At 41.8% G+C, this 13851-nt stretch overlaps 1 protein-coding gene across 1 annotated transcript in view; it reads left to right on the forward strand.

The window, feature by feature from the left end:
- The window catches only part of RCAN3 (RCAN family member 3), a 35443-nt gene extending 26081 nt beyond the window's left edge, over positions 1 to 9362 (forward strand). Inside the window, exons 3-5 of the mRNA XM_002913282.4 lie at positions 1582 to 1755; positions 2940 to 3111; positions 4215 to 9362. Coding sequence (XP_002913328.1) covers positions 1582 to 1755; positions 2940 to 3111; positions 4215 to 4399 — 531 coding nt within the window. The 3' untranslated portion in view covers positions 4400 to 9362. The remainder of the gene's footprint in view (positions 1 to 1581; positions 1756 to 2939; positions 3112 to 4214) is intronic.
- Positions 9363 to 13851: the final 4489 nt, after the last annotated feature.

A 13851-nucleotide genomic window follows, 5' to 3' on the forward strand; every position in this document is an offset into this window, starting at 1 on the left:
GGTTGCTGGTGGGGAGGGGGTGTCTCATACATAAACATCATTTGTGCTGAGCGAAGACTTAAATGTGAAAGGTAAAACCGTAAATACTTTGAGAAAGCAACTTAGGAGAACATCAGTACAATCTCAGAGTATGGAAGGATGTCTTAAGGCACAGAAAACACAGAAGGAAGAAAGTGATAAATTCGGTAATGCTCAGATTAAAACCTCTATTTCTTAAAAAAAAAAACAAAACAAAACAAAAAAACACCCACAATGAAAAAAGCTGGAAAAAATATCTAATGGCCATTTAATTGACAAAGAATTAGCATCCCTGTGGAACTTCCATTACTCAATACAAAATGACAACCCAGTAGAAAAATGGGCAAAAGATATAGACAGGTATGTCACATTTAGGGGAGTCCCAAATGGCCAATAAGCATGAAAAGAGGCTCAACCTCGGGACACCTGGGTGACTTGGCCAATTAAGTGTCTGCCTTTGGCTCCGGTCATGATCCCAGGGTCCTGGGATAGAGTCCCACGTTGGGCTCCCTGCTCAGCGGGGAGTCTGCTTCTCCCTCTCCCTCTGCCCCTTCCCCTGCTCCATCTCTCTCTCTCTCTCTCTCTCTCTAGTTCTCTCTCTCTCTCAAATAAATAAATGAAATCTTAAAAAAGAGGCTTAATTTCATTATTCAGAGAAATATGAGCGGTAGCCAAACTTAGAACCCATTTCATAGTCTGTGCCTCCCATTGATAAAAAGTCTGTATCAAGTGTTGGCAAAGACATGAAGCAACAAGAGCGTGTATCTGCTGGTAGGGAGTAAACTGGTACCAACACTTGGGAAACTATTGGACGTTATCTCCTAACGTTAAAGATGTGCCAACTCTAAGGCCCAGGGATTCCACATACAGGTATGTCCAGTCAGAGAAACTCGTGCATTTGGGCACCAGATGTGCACAGGGGGTTCCTAGCACGGCTGGAGCAGACAACACGAGGCAGTCCGGACCCCAGCAGCGTTAGATCAGCCTCAGTACGGCTCACAGTGGGACGGTCTGTAGAGCAGGAAAGAATGACAGCTACAAGGAAGAATCCTAGGAACAAAACGTAAGGAAAAAAGCTTACAGAAGTTACAGAAGAATACACACATGTGATTAAGTCCTTAGGGATACAAATGAATGTAAAACTCTAAAAAGCAAGGGAATAATAAGCCCAAAATCCAGACATGGTTACCTTGAAGGAGGAAAGGGATGGGAGGGGAAAAACAAGGCTGGCACACTGGGGACTTCAAAACGGTACAGTGTTCTTGTTCTGTGATTGGGCGTGTTTGTATCTTTGTTTCTACCTTACATTTATTTCACGAGACTTTATGTTTATTCATTTTATAATTTGAACCTATATGATATTTAATAACATTAATTACTTTTAAAGTAAGTGTAAATTGCAGAATTTAGCATATGGCAGCAGGATACCTGGTCTTGTACACCTGGTCAATCATGAGTTCCATCCCGTTACTTATGTTCAGTGATTTAAATTTCCTTTGGCTAAAGGTTTTCTTCTCCCCCCCACCACCCACCTCCCCTGCCCTGCCGCTCCTCAATTTTTAGGAGAGATTTGAAGCACTTTTCACTGTCTATGATGACCAAGTGACGTTTCAGTTGCTTAAAAGCTTTAGAAGAGTCAGAATAAATTTCAGCAAACCCGAAGCAGCAGCAAGAGCACGAATAGAGCTCAACGACACGGACTTCAACGGGAAAAAGCTGAAGCTGTATTTTGCACAGGTACCTCGCAATGCTGTTCTCTCAGGCTCTTCGCCTCCATCCCGAAGTGCTATCACTTCATTTTCTTGATGACTAAATATCAGAAGTCTTTGAAATAAACCATCCCAATCAGATAGTAAGCATATCTGCCCTCCTTAACTTTGTTTTGCTTATGCTAAGCATTAAAGGACTTCATCTTTCTGGCAGCTTTTCTCAACTGGGGTTCCATAAGGATTAAGCCCTAGCCCCTTAGGATGGGGTAACTGGGTGATGGGCATTCAGGAGGGCACGTGATCTGATGACAGTGGGTATTCTGCGCAACTAATGAATCATGTAACACTACATCAAAAACTGATGTACTGTATGTTGGCTAATTGAATTTGAATTAAAAAAAAAAAAAGATCAGTGAATTGACTTTTCTCCTGCGCGTCTGGAATGGCACTCGGGATGTGACATCCTTGGGAGAATTGAGAAAGTAGTCACTGAAGTCGTTTCTGTGTTCTGGGGTTCAGGAGACACCCCCCATTGAGAACAGCTGCCAGCCTGGGGCTGACCAGGGACGCACGCGGCCCCGCGGAAGGCTGGCCCAGGCTTTGCTGTTGAGGAGGAGCCTGGGGGTTACCAAGAATCCGCTATACTTATTCTAATCCTGCTTGGGTAGCACCCGTCTCCTCAGAAGAATTGATGATATAAAGGCATTAGACCTCTACTCATTTATTAAGTGCACTGTTTTATTTTCAACAAAGTATTATGGTCTTAGCTTTCAAATTTTTAAAAAAAGAGGTTTGCTTATTGGCTCATGCTCCAAGTGAAAATGTAAATGAAAGTTGTCAGGATGTTTCTTGGTTTAGCTGCTTGAAACGGAGGCGATGTAACCGAATCTGTTCTAAAACTGGAATTCAGAAAAATAAATAGGTAAATAAAATGGGAATTCAGGTTTATTGCCATTTATTGTTTGTTCGTCTCCTTATCGGTTCCTGTTTTCTTTCGGGTGTCGTTTATTGGGCACGCGGGGCACGGGGGCTCTGTGCCGGGCACCGTGCCCTGGGTGGTGAACCACACAGGCCCAGCCCCCACCTCTGGGAGATGCAGGTTGCCAAGGGAAACTCTTGCGTTTTCTCCAAAGATGTGTAACGGTTAGCCTAACGATGAAAACGAAGAAAGAGCCCCTCACACTCTGGTTTTGAGCATCTCCTTGCCCGCAGGTACAGATGTCTGGTGAAACACGGGACAAGTCGTATTTACTGCCGCCCCAGCCGGTCAAGCAGTTCCTCATTTCCCCTCCCGCATCGCCGCCAGTGGGGTGGAAGCAGGGGGAAGACGCGATGCCCGTTATAAACTATGACTTACTCTGTGCGGTTTCCAAACTGGGACCAGGTAACAAACTCTTACCTTTCCTATTTTTTTCCCCAAGAAACTTTTGTATTAAAGACCGTATTCGGCGATTTGCCTTCTAGCCAACCAGTGGCAACGTGATCAGAGTGGAGGACAAAGTCACACAAACCTGGCTTCCAACTCTAGTGTTTGCTAACTTCGTGATCTTTTTTTTTTTTTTTAAGATTTTATTTTTTTAAGTCATTGCTACACCCAGTGTGGGGATCGAACCCACAACCCTGAGACCAAGAGTCACACGCTCCACAAACTGAGCCAGCCAGGTGACCTGCTAACTTTGCGATCTTGAGCAAGTTACTTAGTTTCGGTTTCTGAGCCCGTTTTCTCATCTAAAATATCGATCATAATAGCTACCTTTCGGTGTGGTTAATAAGGATTAAATGATATATTCATGATACTCAATAAACGTAACCGCAGTTTCAACGGCTACACATCCTTCTAGTACATGACCAGCCGTCAGTGAACGTTACCTTCTCCCCCGTCCCATCAAGGTACCAGACAGACTTCTATGTTGAATACTTACTTCAAGGAATTAATGGCAATACTATATTATCCCTTCCAAATTCTTCTCTTACAGTTATTGTTCATTTCTTCTTTTTCTTTTTGATTTCTCTCATCCCTTTAAAATAATCTAGGAATTCAGTGCCTGGCTGGTTCAGACTAGTTGTTCACTTACAATAACGATATGTCTCTTAGAAAGGGATGCAAGAGGCATTTTGAGGGGAGCTGGCTTGGTGGTGTTTTTAGACATCAGAGCAATGTCATGGATGTGTGAGGTCCTGTAATGGAGATTGCTGCTTCGAACCTCACAGGTGTCTACAGAGGGAAAACTGAAACCATTCTGAAGTGAAGCGGGTTCACTCCTACCATCCCTAGAACAGTCATTAGCCTTTCCATTTAACTCCCGAGACCTCAGGGCTCCTCACCAGCTAATTTCTTCAAAGGGCAAAACTGTATAAGAACCTTAAAGGCCAAAGCAAGGTAAAGTGCTCTGATGTAGGATTTGAAAGCCAATAATCAGCAATTAAAATATGAGTAGAACAGAGTTTCAGGAGACAAACTCCTCTTTCTGCCGCTTACCTCCCTAGGAGAGAAATACGAGCTCCATGCAGGAACTGAGTCGACGCCAAGCGTGGTGGTTCATGTCTGCGAAAGCGAAACCGAAGAGGAAGAAGAAACAAAAAACCCCAAACAGAAAATTACCCAGACGAGGCGCCCCGAACCTCCAGCCGCAGCCCTGAGTGAGCCCCAGACCTTCGATGGGGCGCTGTGAGGCCTCTGGGTGCGGTGCGAGGCAGCTGCCCCCGGGGCTCCGCACGGGAGGTCCGCGCCCTTTCCGGGGCGCTCCTGCTCGCCGTGCGTGGAGGTGAGGCTGGGTGCTGCCACGCACACCCACGCTGCGGACCTGGCGGTGGAGAGTAGCCGGTCATTTGACCTGTTCAGAATTTTAACAGATAGTCTGAATAGGATCAGCCCCCAACATGTTGCAACTCTTGACTGTTTTTAAGCAGTAGCAGATTAGGAAATTTGTCGGATTCCTGGCTCCCTCCAGCAGTGTTCATTTCCCGGATTCCCTATAGCACGGGGTCCCCCCAAAACTAAAGCTGTAGTCCCCAAGTGCAGTACCATTTTTATGAACTCACAAATAGTCTCACGATTGTAATAATCTAACGTGGGTATTCGGTTCTGGCATAATGGCTTCCAGCTAATCGATCTGTCGATCAAAGGTGGTTCTTCAACATACATGAAATTTTTTGCACAAGAAGAGATCTGAAATCTAGAATAATTCATCGAGGGTCATTTTTCTCGAGTTGTTTTTTTCTTCAGCTTTGGGGAGGAAATGCCAAATTCACTTTGGCTGTTGGACTCCGGTGGCACAGATCTGTGTGCGTGTTACTCTCTTCCCTGTTACTCTTGCTTAAGAGAGGAAAGTGCCGCACGGACCACTGTCCCTGATGCGTCGTCCCTCCCAGAGAACTGCTACTTTGGAAGCGGGGCCTGCCGCCCGTAAGTCTGACTGATGATGACCTAGGGGGCCGCTGTGGTCTGGTCTGTGACCGCGTGCGAGCCCACCCGTAGCATCCCCAACTGTTCTCAGCCCCCGGTTGAGTTTTTTAACGTTGTACCTGTTGCGTGTGTCATTCAGAGACTGTCAGTTAGAAAAGGTAATAAGATTTTCTGAAGACCATTTTTTTAATTGTCTATTTAAACATCTTCCAGTTTGCTCTGAAAGAAAAGGCACACATATTGTTTTTCTATGAATCAGGGAAAGATGGGGGAAATCGAGATCATTCCGTCTGTCAGACTTTGGTTTTGGTGCAGTATTTTACCCTGGCCGACAGCTGGCGTTTCCCCCTAAAACAGGACTGGGCAGTGGAAGCTCCTAAAGCAGAAATAAGCATCTTTTTTCCTTTCTGTGGTCTGTTCAGACTTGGCGGTCCCTTTATAGAAAAGGCTCGTAACGAAGAAAACTTGGCTTTGCTCAAGTTTGCTTGGTTCTGCTGCCGTCTGTTCACGGTGCCGTGTTCTGTGTGTCACGTGTCTGGAGCTCCCTGGTGCGGGTGCGAAGGGGCTGCACATCGGAGTTTGGACTGATAAACCAATGCGGCCGCCACCACCCAGAAAGAAGAATGCAGAAATTCATAGTGTCTGTACACGTTTGGTAACATGTTTCGTGGTTTAGAGGTTCTTACTATGATAGAATTTATTTCTGAGGACTTAAACTCTATTGCCAAAAAAAAAAAGTTTTCTGTTTTTCCTTGCACTCAAAAATTCTGGGATGATAAGCTCTGCTCTTTATGTACGTCCACCCCTGCTCAGCCTCAGTATAAATTCGGTTAAAATTCGTGATTCCCTAAGCAGTTTGTTACATTCAGATCGGCATTTGGCAATTTAACAGCCTCTTCGTAAATTTGCTTTGCACTCTCAGTTCACCGTTTTGCCAGTGTTTGATCTGATCTGGTTGCAGTAACTTGTCATTTGCAGAATGGACCCTGTAAATCAGGAAATGTGTGTATTTTCAACAGTTGCGAATTTTTAAATTTCCTTTTAGGTAATATTTATTCACCATAATTTTCTAAGTGATCAGAATCCATGATGTTTTATTGTTTGGGTTGGCTTTCCTGGTCTTCCTTCCAGTTAAAGAATAGTCTATCCCTAACTTACATAACCTGTTTTTAAAGTCAAGCAATGCAAATTACCTGCATATTTCTTTTTCTCTGTATTTATTTTTTTGAGAGTATTGAATAAATTGGAGAAAAACTTAAACCAAAATAAATACATATTAAATAATTACATATTAAATACAAAATACATATTATTTAATATATATGTATATTAAACTTTTCTGAATGGAGAACATTAATATTTTCATTCTTTCTAGTATAATATTTACATAAGTTGAACTCTTAAGAGAAAAAGTACTAAAAACCCAATAACTTTTAAATATGGTGAAATCAACCAGGATCTCAACAAGTATTATGGTCTGTGCCCTTTCTTGGCTATTTCATATCCAGCTCATATAACCATCTTGTAAGAGATGAGTCTCGTGTACTTTTTTAAAGTTCCTTTTACTAAGGTTAGCTACATTTTTCTTTTTGGAAATTGAGTTATTACTTAGACTTAACTCATACTGTAGTAGCCATGCTCTCTTTAGAAATCATAACTTCATCTTGGGAATCAAATTCTTTAGAGCATTGTGAGGAAAGAAGATGATAGTGTGTGTTAGGAAAAAAGCATTCGTGAAGGATAGGAAAATCCTAACACTTAATAAGGATAATCAACAGAACCCGCAGTGCAGTGGTGCATTGGCTCCTGTGTTCTAGGTTCTTTCGACATACCCACCTGATGAAACTGGAAATAAACCCATTTAAAAAGTACGCTCATGTGAGCATCAACTAGTTGAAGGTGCTAAGAGACAGAATCAGTAAAAACAGTTCCCTTGCCTTGGGAGCTGAACGTCAGGAGGAGAGCAAATGTATCTTCTTACGTTTTGCTTCTTCACACTTTCTCACTAAACCAAGCCACAGAATCGAGAGCCCAGGAAGTTTTACGTTCAACATAAAGGCTTACATAGAACATGGTGTGTTCGAATCAGCTGCCGGGAGACAGGGCAGGAACAGCAGCATCCTTCTAGAATACGGTCCTTTTGTTTCCCACTCATAGTAACTCCATGTCTTCAAAATGTTGTAATAGAAAGTAAACAGATTAGAATTCCTCGGAATCTCAGTTATGTGCCAAAGGCGACTTTGGAAATGATGTAATCTACTCGTGTGACACAGATGAGAAAAGAGAGATGACGCATCTTATTTCGAAGGCTACGGAGACTAGATTGGCATTCCCAACTCCCACGCTAGGCTTTTTCTCCTTTCTTCTTTCATCGGCCTCTCAGAAGCTGTGAATCACTGTCATAAGAAAATAGACAAAAAAGGGGAAAAGAATTCTATCTCCCCTGAAGGGATACAGTGAATAAGAGACATCTGATGAAGGCAGTGACTTAGTAATGTCATGAATGCAACTGATGTTCCATGTTTTGTGTTTTTGTCATCATTGTACTGTTGGGTTGGAATCGACTTAAATAACGTTATTTTGGTAGCCAGAAAAAGTGCTGACATTTTATGTGGGCTTTCCTAGATTTTAGTAGTAATGAGATTAAATTATAAAGTCATACTTGAGATGTGAGTCTAACAAAGCAGCATGAGATCTAGGATTTGGAAATAGTTTGCAGTGGAATGACACTCACCCAGTGATCGTAAAATGGAGCGCTGGTAAAGACTGAAGAGTGACCCGGGCTTCATGTTTTTATATAGACTCTTTTACAGACCATAGCTTTATTCTTGAAAGGGAAGATCTCAAACATAATGAAGCGGGGGAAAATGTATGAAATTCTCTGGTGCGTCCAAGTTCCCTGACCACTGGTATCTCTCTTTTCTTTGGAGTCATAGACTTTCCTACCTATCATGCAGGTGAACTTGGTCAGCCTTCCTTTGCCCACTCACTGTGCTCCTTTTCTCCACACTTGCTTTTATATCCTCCTGTACAAGAGAAAACAAATATAAATGTAACAATATAGAGGAACAAAAGATGAGGGAATTTGTTGCCTCCTAGCTGGGGAGGGAAGTCCATTGTTATAGAAGCTCACTTTTTAAAAAGTTCAATTAACTTAAAGAATAAGGTTTATGAACCTTGTTCAACAATTTAGTAAATACTCATTTGTTTTATAGCCTCCCGTAAGGTATGGGCCCGCCAGATTCGCTTCATTGGAATGCCATTGTTGTCTCTGCCCAGGAATCAGGGGAAAATGTTATTAATTTGAAGAGTGTTGTTATTAATAGCAAATACACAAGCCACAAAGCAACAGAAAATTGTAACAACTGCTAGGTTTTACTGACCAAAAAAAGAGTATAAAAATGGTCATGTTCAAAATAGAAGTTTCCAGCCAAGGTTAAGAAGAACCAATATTGGGCTGGGTTAAAGTGTCTCCGTCTATTGAAACAGAGGTGTAAGGACCTTTTACTAAATTAGGCATGTGTGGTCTGTCTTGTGAACTGTGTTTCCTTCTGAAGCACAACCATGTCCTGCAGACTCCAGAGTTCCTGCGTAGCTTTGACTGAACGTCCCTCCTTGTCATATGGAAGATCTCTATCTATGCAGAGAATACGTGTTTTTCCGTATGGTTTTCTATGTAGTCCGCAGTCTTCCTGACCCACACTAGGGACTGAGGAGAGCTCCAGGTGGCTAGGCTGTTCTCTTCCCGCTGCTTCTCCCCCAGGGTGGGGGCCCCAGAGGGGAGCCGTCTACGTTCTGCTGTATCGTGCGTGTCCTCCAACGTGAAGAGAAGTTTTTCACTCATTTCACTTCTGGCTTCATTGGAACCAGGAGGTAAATTTATAATTTTATCTGCACATGTTTGTGATCTCGTGTTATATTCTGGGGAACATTACTTTTCTGGTACTATAAATTGTAGTGAATATTCATTGTACTTCGGAAACCTGGTCAGTAATTTGTATATGTGTGTCCGTATTTTAGTGTGCCTGATGTGACAACTGCAGTTTGTATAGCTCGTTACTTGTCAACTTTGGCTCTCCTGTATTTTTAGGACATTTAAATGCTCCTTGTCCTCTCAAAGTGACAAAAGCAGAATGTAATTTTTTTGGAATCCTTGTGATTACTTGTAACAAGTTTTGTTTTTAAAGCTAATAAAAATAAAATTAGGGGTTTTTTAAAAAATCAGTCCGTTGAATTGATTTTTTTGTAGTGTTTTCAATATGTATCATTTACATTTAGGTCATAGCACAAAAAAAGACAGAAAAGTGAAATGCAATGTTTGTTCCTTTAACTAGATTCCAGGTGAACGTTAATACGGAGCTGCGCCAGAGCTCGAGGTGCTGACTCACCGCCAACCCTGGAAATAACCACGGTGGTTTGAGTTCTTTATCAAGAGAAGTTTTTACCCTGGTTTATCCTCAGTTAAAAATGATTCATTCCAAGTAAAGGCTTATTTTCTGTCTTGGTTTAAAAAAAAAAAAAATCTCCAAATCCAAATATCGAAGCTAAAGATGACTGTAAAGGTTATCTAGTGCAGTGATTTTTTAAAAATATATATTTATTTTTAAGCCACAGAACTCTATTCTTTGTTCAGTGAAGTCTTACATAAAGTTTAATGTACTTTACCAACAAAAAGGTGAGCAGCTGCTCCCTTTGAAGGGGGTGAGGGAGAAGTGGGGACCCAAAGGGTATCCTCCAACCGCCAGCCCCTGTGAGAGCTCAGCAACACAGTTCCAAACACCAGTCTATCCAGCGGCCTCCCCGTCCCCACGCGCGCCTTTACCAGTAGTTGACCCAGGAGGCATCGCCCAATTTACACACATGGATAGTAGCTTCCTCGGGGACTAGACACATAGTTTGCTGTCTCCGTCCCAGTTGGACCCTGCTCCACTACTCTGTTAAACTGAAATCTTTAAGTTTTCAGGAGAAAAGTGTTAGGATTCAAAGGTTCTTAGAATTGTCAGTGTTTTATTTGTTTCAGTAACACACGCAGAGTAACCAGGGACATTTCTCCTTTAACGGGTGCTTTTGCCAGCTGTGTTCCTTGGCGCCGCCTCCAGGGGGAGCTGGGCTCCCAGGTCACAGGGGCCTGGCACCCTGCTTCAAGGCCAGTTGGCATTCCTCCTGCAGAATGGTCTTGGCTTGAGATTGCACTCGAGCTAAGGATTCCTAGGCTGAAACAGCAAGTTGTAGAACCAGTGCACATAACCTGAGGATAAAATGAGTTTTTAAACGCAGAATAGAAAAATACAAGAATAAAGGTATAAGTAATTTGCCTCATTAGAATAGACTGACTTCAAAGTTAAATTCAACAGTGTATGTGTCAGAGTCCCATTATCACCAAGACTACACGTTAAACTAGATAGCAGGAGTGAGCAGAAATTCCCTCTACCTTCTCTGAACACATCACTGTATGGTTCGAATCCAGAGGGAGAAAGGTTTAAAATTCGTATACACATGGGCAACATCTCAAATCTTGTCAGACTTCTCCCAGTCTTCGGAGACACAGAAGGTGTAAATATAAGTAATTTGTAGATTAGGTATTTAGATAGTAATGTTATTTGGGAAAAGCTCGTGGTCGAAATGTTTGGAAAAGTTGAACAGTTTCTGTATTGCAGTGCTCCTAGGACCTTAATTTGTGCATTCTGCATTTCCAAAAGGATATGCTGTGTTTATCAACTCTAATTAGCTATGGAACCCTTTTGCCCAGAAGCATTTCATTGCATTGATGCTTGAGGAACATTTAGAAAAACATTCTGCTAAAATCTTGGAGCCTGATTAAAGGGTAGGTCTGTGAATTAAAATTTCTGTATTAATTTCTCTGAGCTAGCAAACTATGAGATCGGGCATCAGAAGGATCCCTCCTGATTTAATGAATGGGACAACCAAGTTGACAAAACTATTAGAATCTATAAAAGCTCAACAAAGTTGCCAAATACAAGAATACCTTAGAAAAATCTGTGCCATTTCCTTATACCATCAATGACCAAAATATCAGAAGCAATAAGCTAACACTCCTAATTGCAAGAAAGTATCAGCATAAACAAACTTTCAAACTCTAATAAGGACTTGGATGATTTAAGTACATGCTTTCAAACGGGATAACTCCATATTTTAGGAATGTCAAATTTTTTCCAAATTATAAATGCATTGGAATCTCTGTCAATATTTCCAGCTATATTTTTTATACTACACTCATCAAACTTACTCTAAAACTTGGATGGAAGAATAAAGAAACAAGTAGTTAAGAAAACCTTAAAAAGAAAAAAGATGGAGGACTTGTCCTGCCAAATACTAAGACAGCCCACAAACTCACATGAGTTTAATGCAAGGAAAGTCAAATAAAGTTTCTTAAAAAAGAGTAGAGACCTCCTGTGTCTACATGAGAAAAGTAATGTACAATAAAGAGCCATCATAAATAAATAGAGAAAGTCTACACTAATTGGTGGTGTTGGGAAAATGGGCTTAGTAGAGGTAGGTCAATAAAACTTTGGTTCCCCATCAAACACAGCTCACAGACATGGACCCTAAGATGGGCTAAAGACTGGAGTACGAAATGTAAAACTATTGAGTTAATAAAATGGTTTGTAGGAAAATGCTTTTGTGACCTAAAGGAAGGGAAAGACTTGATAAAACGTTAAAAAGCATAAGCTATATGGTAAATGATTACATCAAAATGAACAATTTAGAGTCAATGAAGAATGCCATGGACAATGTTGACAGACAACAGGGAGAAGATATTTTGCAATTTTAATATGGGATAAATAACTATGATATATGAGGTAGTTTGGCAAAGCCAAAGGAAAAGCAGCCCAGTAAGAAAATGGGCTTAAGGATACCAACAGCAATTGAAAGAAAAGTAAAGTGAGCCTGCAAGAAACATTCAAACCTAGTAATCTGGTAAGTGTAATTAATGCAACAAGATGCCACTTTATACCTATTAGAGTCTCAAAAATGTAAAAAGCGAATAATGCCCAGTATAACCAAAGGGTGGGGGATATAGGGCTCCTGATGTAACACAGGTGGGAGTGTAGACTGGTTTGGTAACTGTCTGGCCGTACTTAATCATATCAGTGAGAACGAAATCTCTGACCCAGCCGCTCTGCACTTGGAGCATATAAATATCCCAAGGATATCCCAAAGGCATTCTCAGGTCGGTCAGGAGACACAATGAGCATGTTTGATGCACCATTATTTACAGAAGCAAGCTGGTGTCCCCTCCTGGGAAATTGACACTACGGAGAACTATACGACAGAGCTGCCATATACCCAGCTACATGGATGGATCTTAAAAATAGACCCGAGTGACAATAGTCATCAATAGTGGGACGTGTGTGAGATGTGTGTGACGCTGTTACATAAAATACACAGACAGTAGTACATGGTGCAAGAATATACAAATAAAAAGACATTAAACACATATATACATACGTAAGAGGCGTCTTCTATGCACCAACGATGATGATGTGCTGTGAGCTGAGAAGTCTGATTTGCTATTAGACTTTATATAATCTTTTTATAGCCATTAAAAAACTACTAATACCTCATTCTCTTTCCTCCCTTGAGTCTACATTAAGGTGAGTTTAAAATTGTGTGTTATTTTTCTCTCTTATTGCTCTAGAAGAAAAAATTTTGCTGTGATTTATTTAGGTGAAATCCAGATTTTACTGGAGATGTTTATGCATTTTCAGATAAATATTTCAGAAAAATACCAGGGACCACCTGTTCTGTTGCTGGATGTGTATCTATGAGTGCTTCCTCCAACTAAGTCATGCAGGTTCTTTCTTAAATGTACTCCCATGTGGAGGGGAAGAAATGCACCCATCCCTCATTCTGCCTTGGGCCACAAATGCGTAGGCATTACATGTGGTTCAACTCTAGATTCACCATCTCCTCTTGCTTCAAAGAAGTAATCAAGCTAATTCTTGGCCTGGTGCTATCCTCCTTCGAAGTGTTTTTGCATAATTGAGATCTTTCATGGAAAATTATACAATCTCTGTCCTAGGAGATTTTACCAGGCCTCTTGGCCCCAGAGGAGGCAATCAGACCAAAAATGATTTCTCGGCAGTTGCCTGAGTGAATCCTGTGCATAAAAGGTCTTTGAGGGACAAATTTACTCATTTTCTATTACTCATGTCCTTGATACCTTTGGTCATTGCCCAGACTATTCATTAGAAATTTCTGGCAACTGTTGGAAAGTCTGGAACAGAGACTTCTCCTTTGCACATGAGAGGCAGCCCCTGGGTGTTGATCTCCCTGTGCCACCTTCCTCCAATGTCAAAGACTTGGCTGCTTTTTTGTTCTGGGGTTTACGTATCAGGCACCCAGAAGATTAGGTGGAAATGACCCAGTCACCCAAGGGTGCTGAAGGGCACAGAACTGTAGCTGGGGCCTGTTCCCACGATGGGCGGGTTATGGGATTGTGTGGGTGAGCATCTTATCCTTCTCTCTGTCCCTCTCTACAGGGTGAACTGAATTCATCACAGAGCGGGGGAGCCCTTTCTGCGGCAGCCTGCACAGTTCAGGTAATATTCTCTGCTTCTGTGGCATTTGTACCATTCACGGGGCTCATTGACTCCATTATGGGGAAAGGCCGGGACTTGGGGTCAAACCAAGTTTGGGCATCTTGATGCTGACCAGCCATGCTTGCCAAGTGCTTCCTTACTTCTTGTGTCATTT

Source organism: Ailuropoda melanoleuca, chromosome 2 (genome assembly GCF_002007445.2).
Source record: "Ailuropoda melanoleuca isolate Jingjing chromosome 2, ASM200744v2, whole genome shotgun sequence".
NCBI classification, from domain to species: domain Eukaryota; kingdom Metazoa; phylum Chordata; class Mammalia; order Carnivora; family Ursidae; genus Ailuropoda; species Ailuropoda melanoleuca.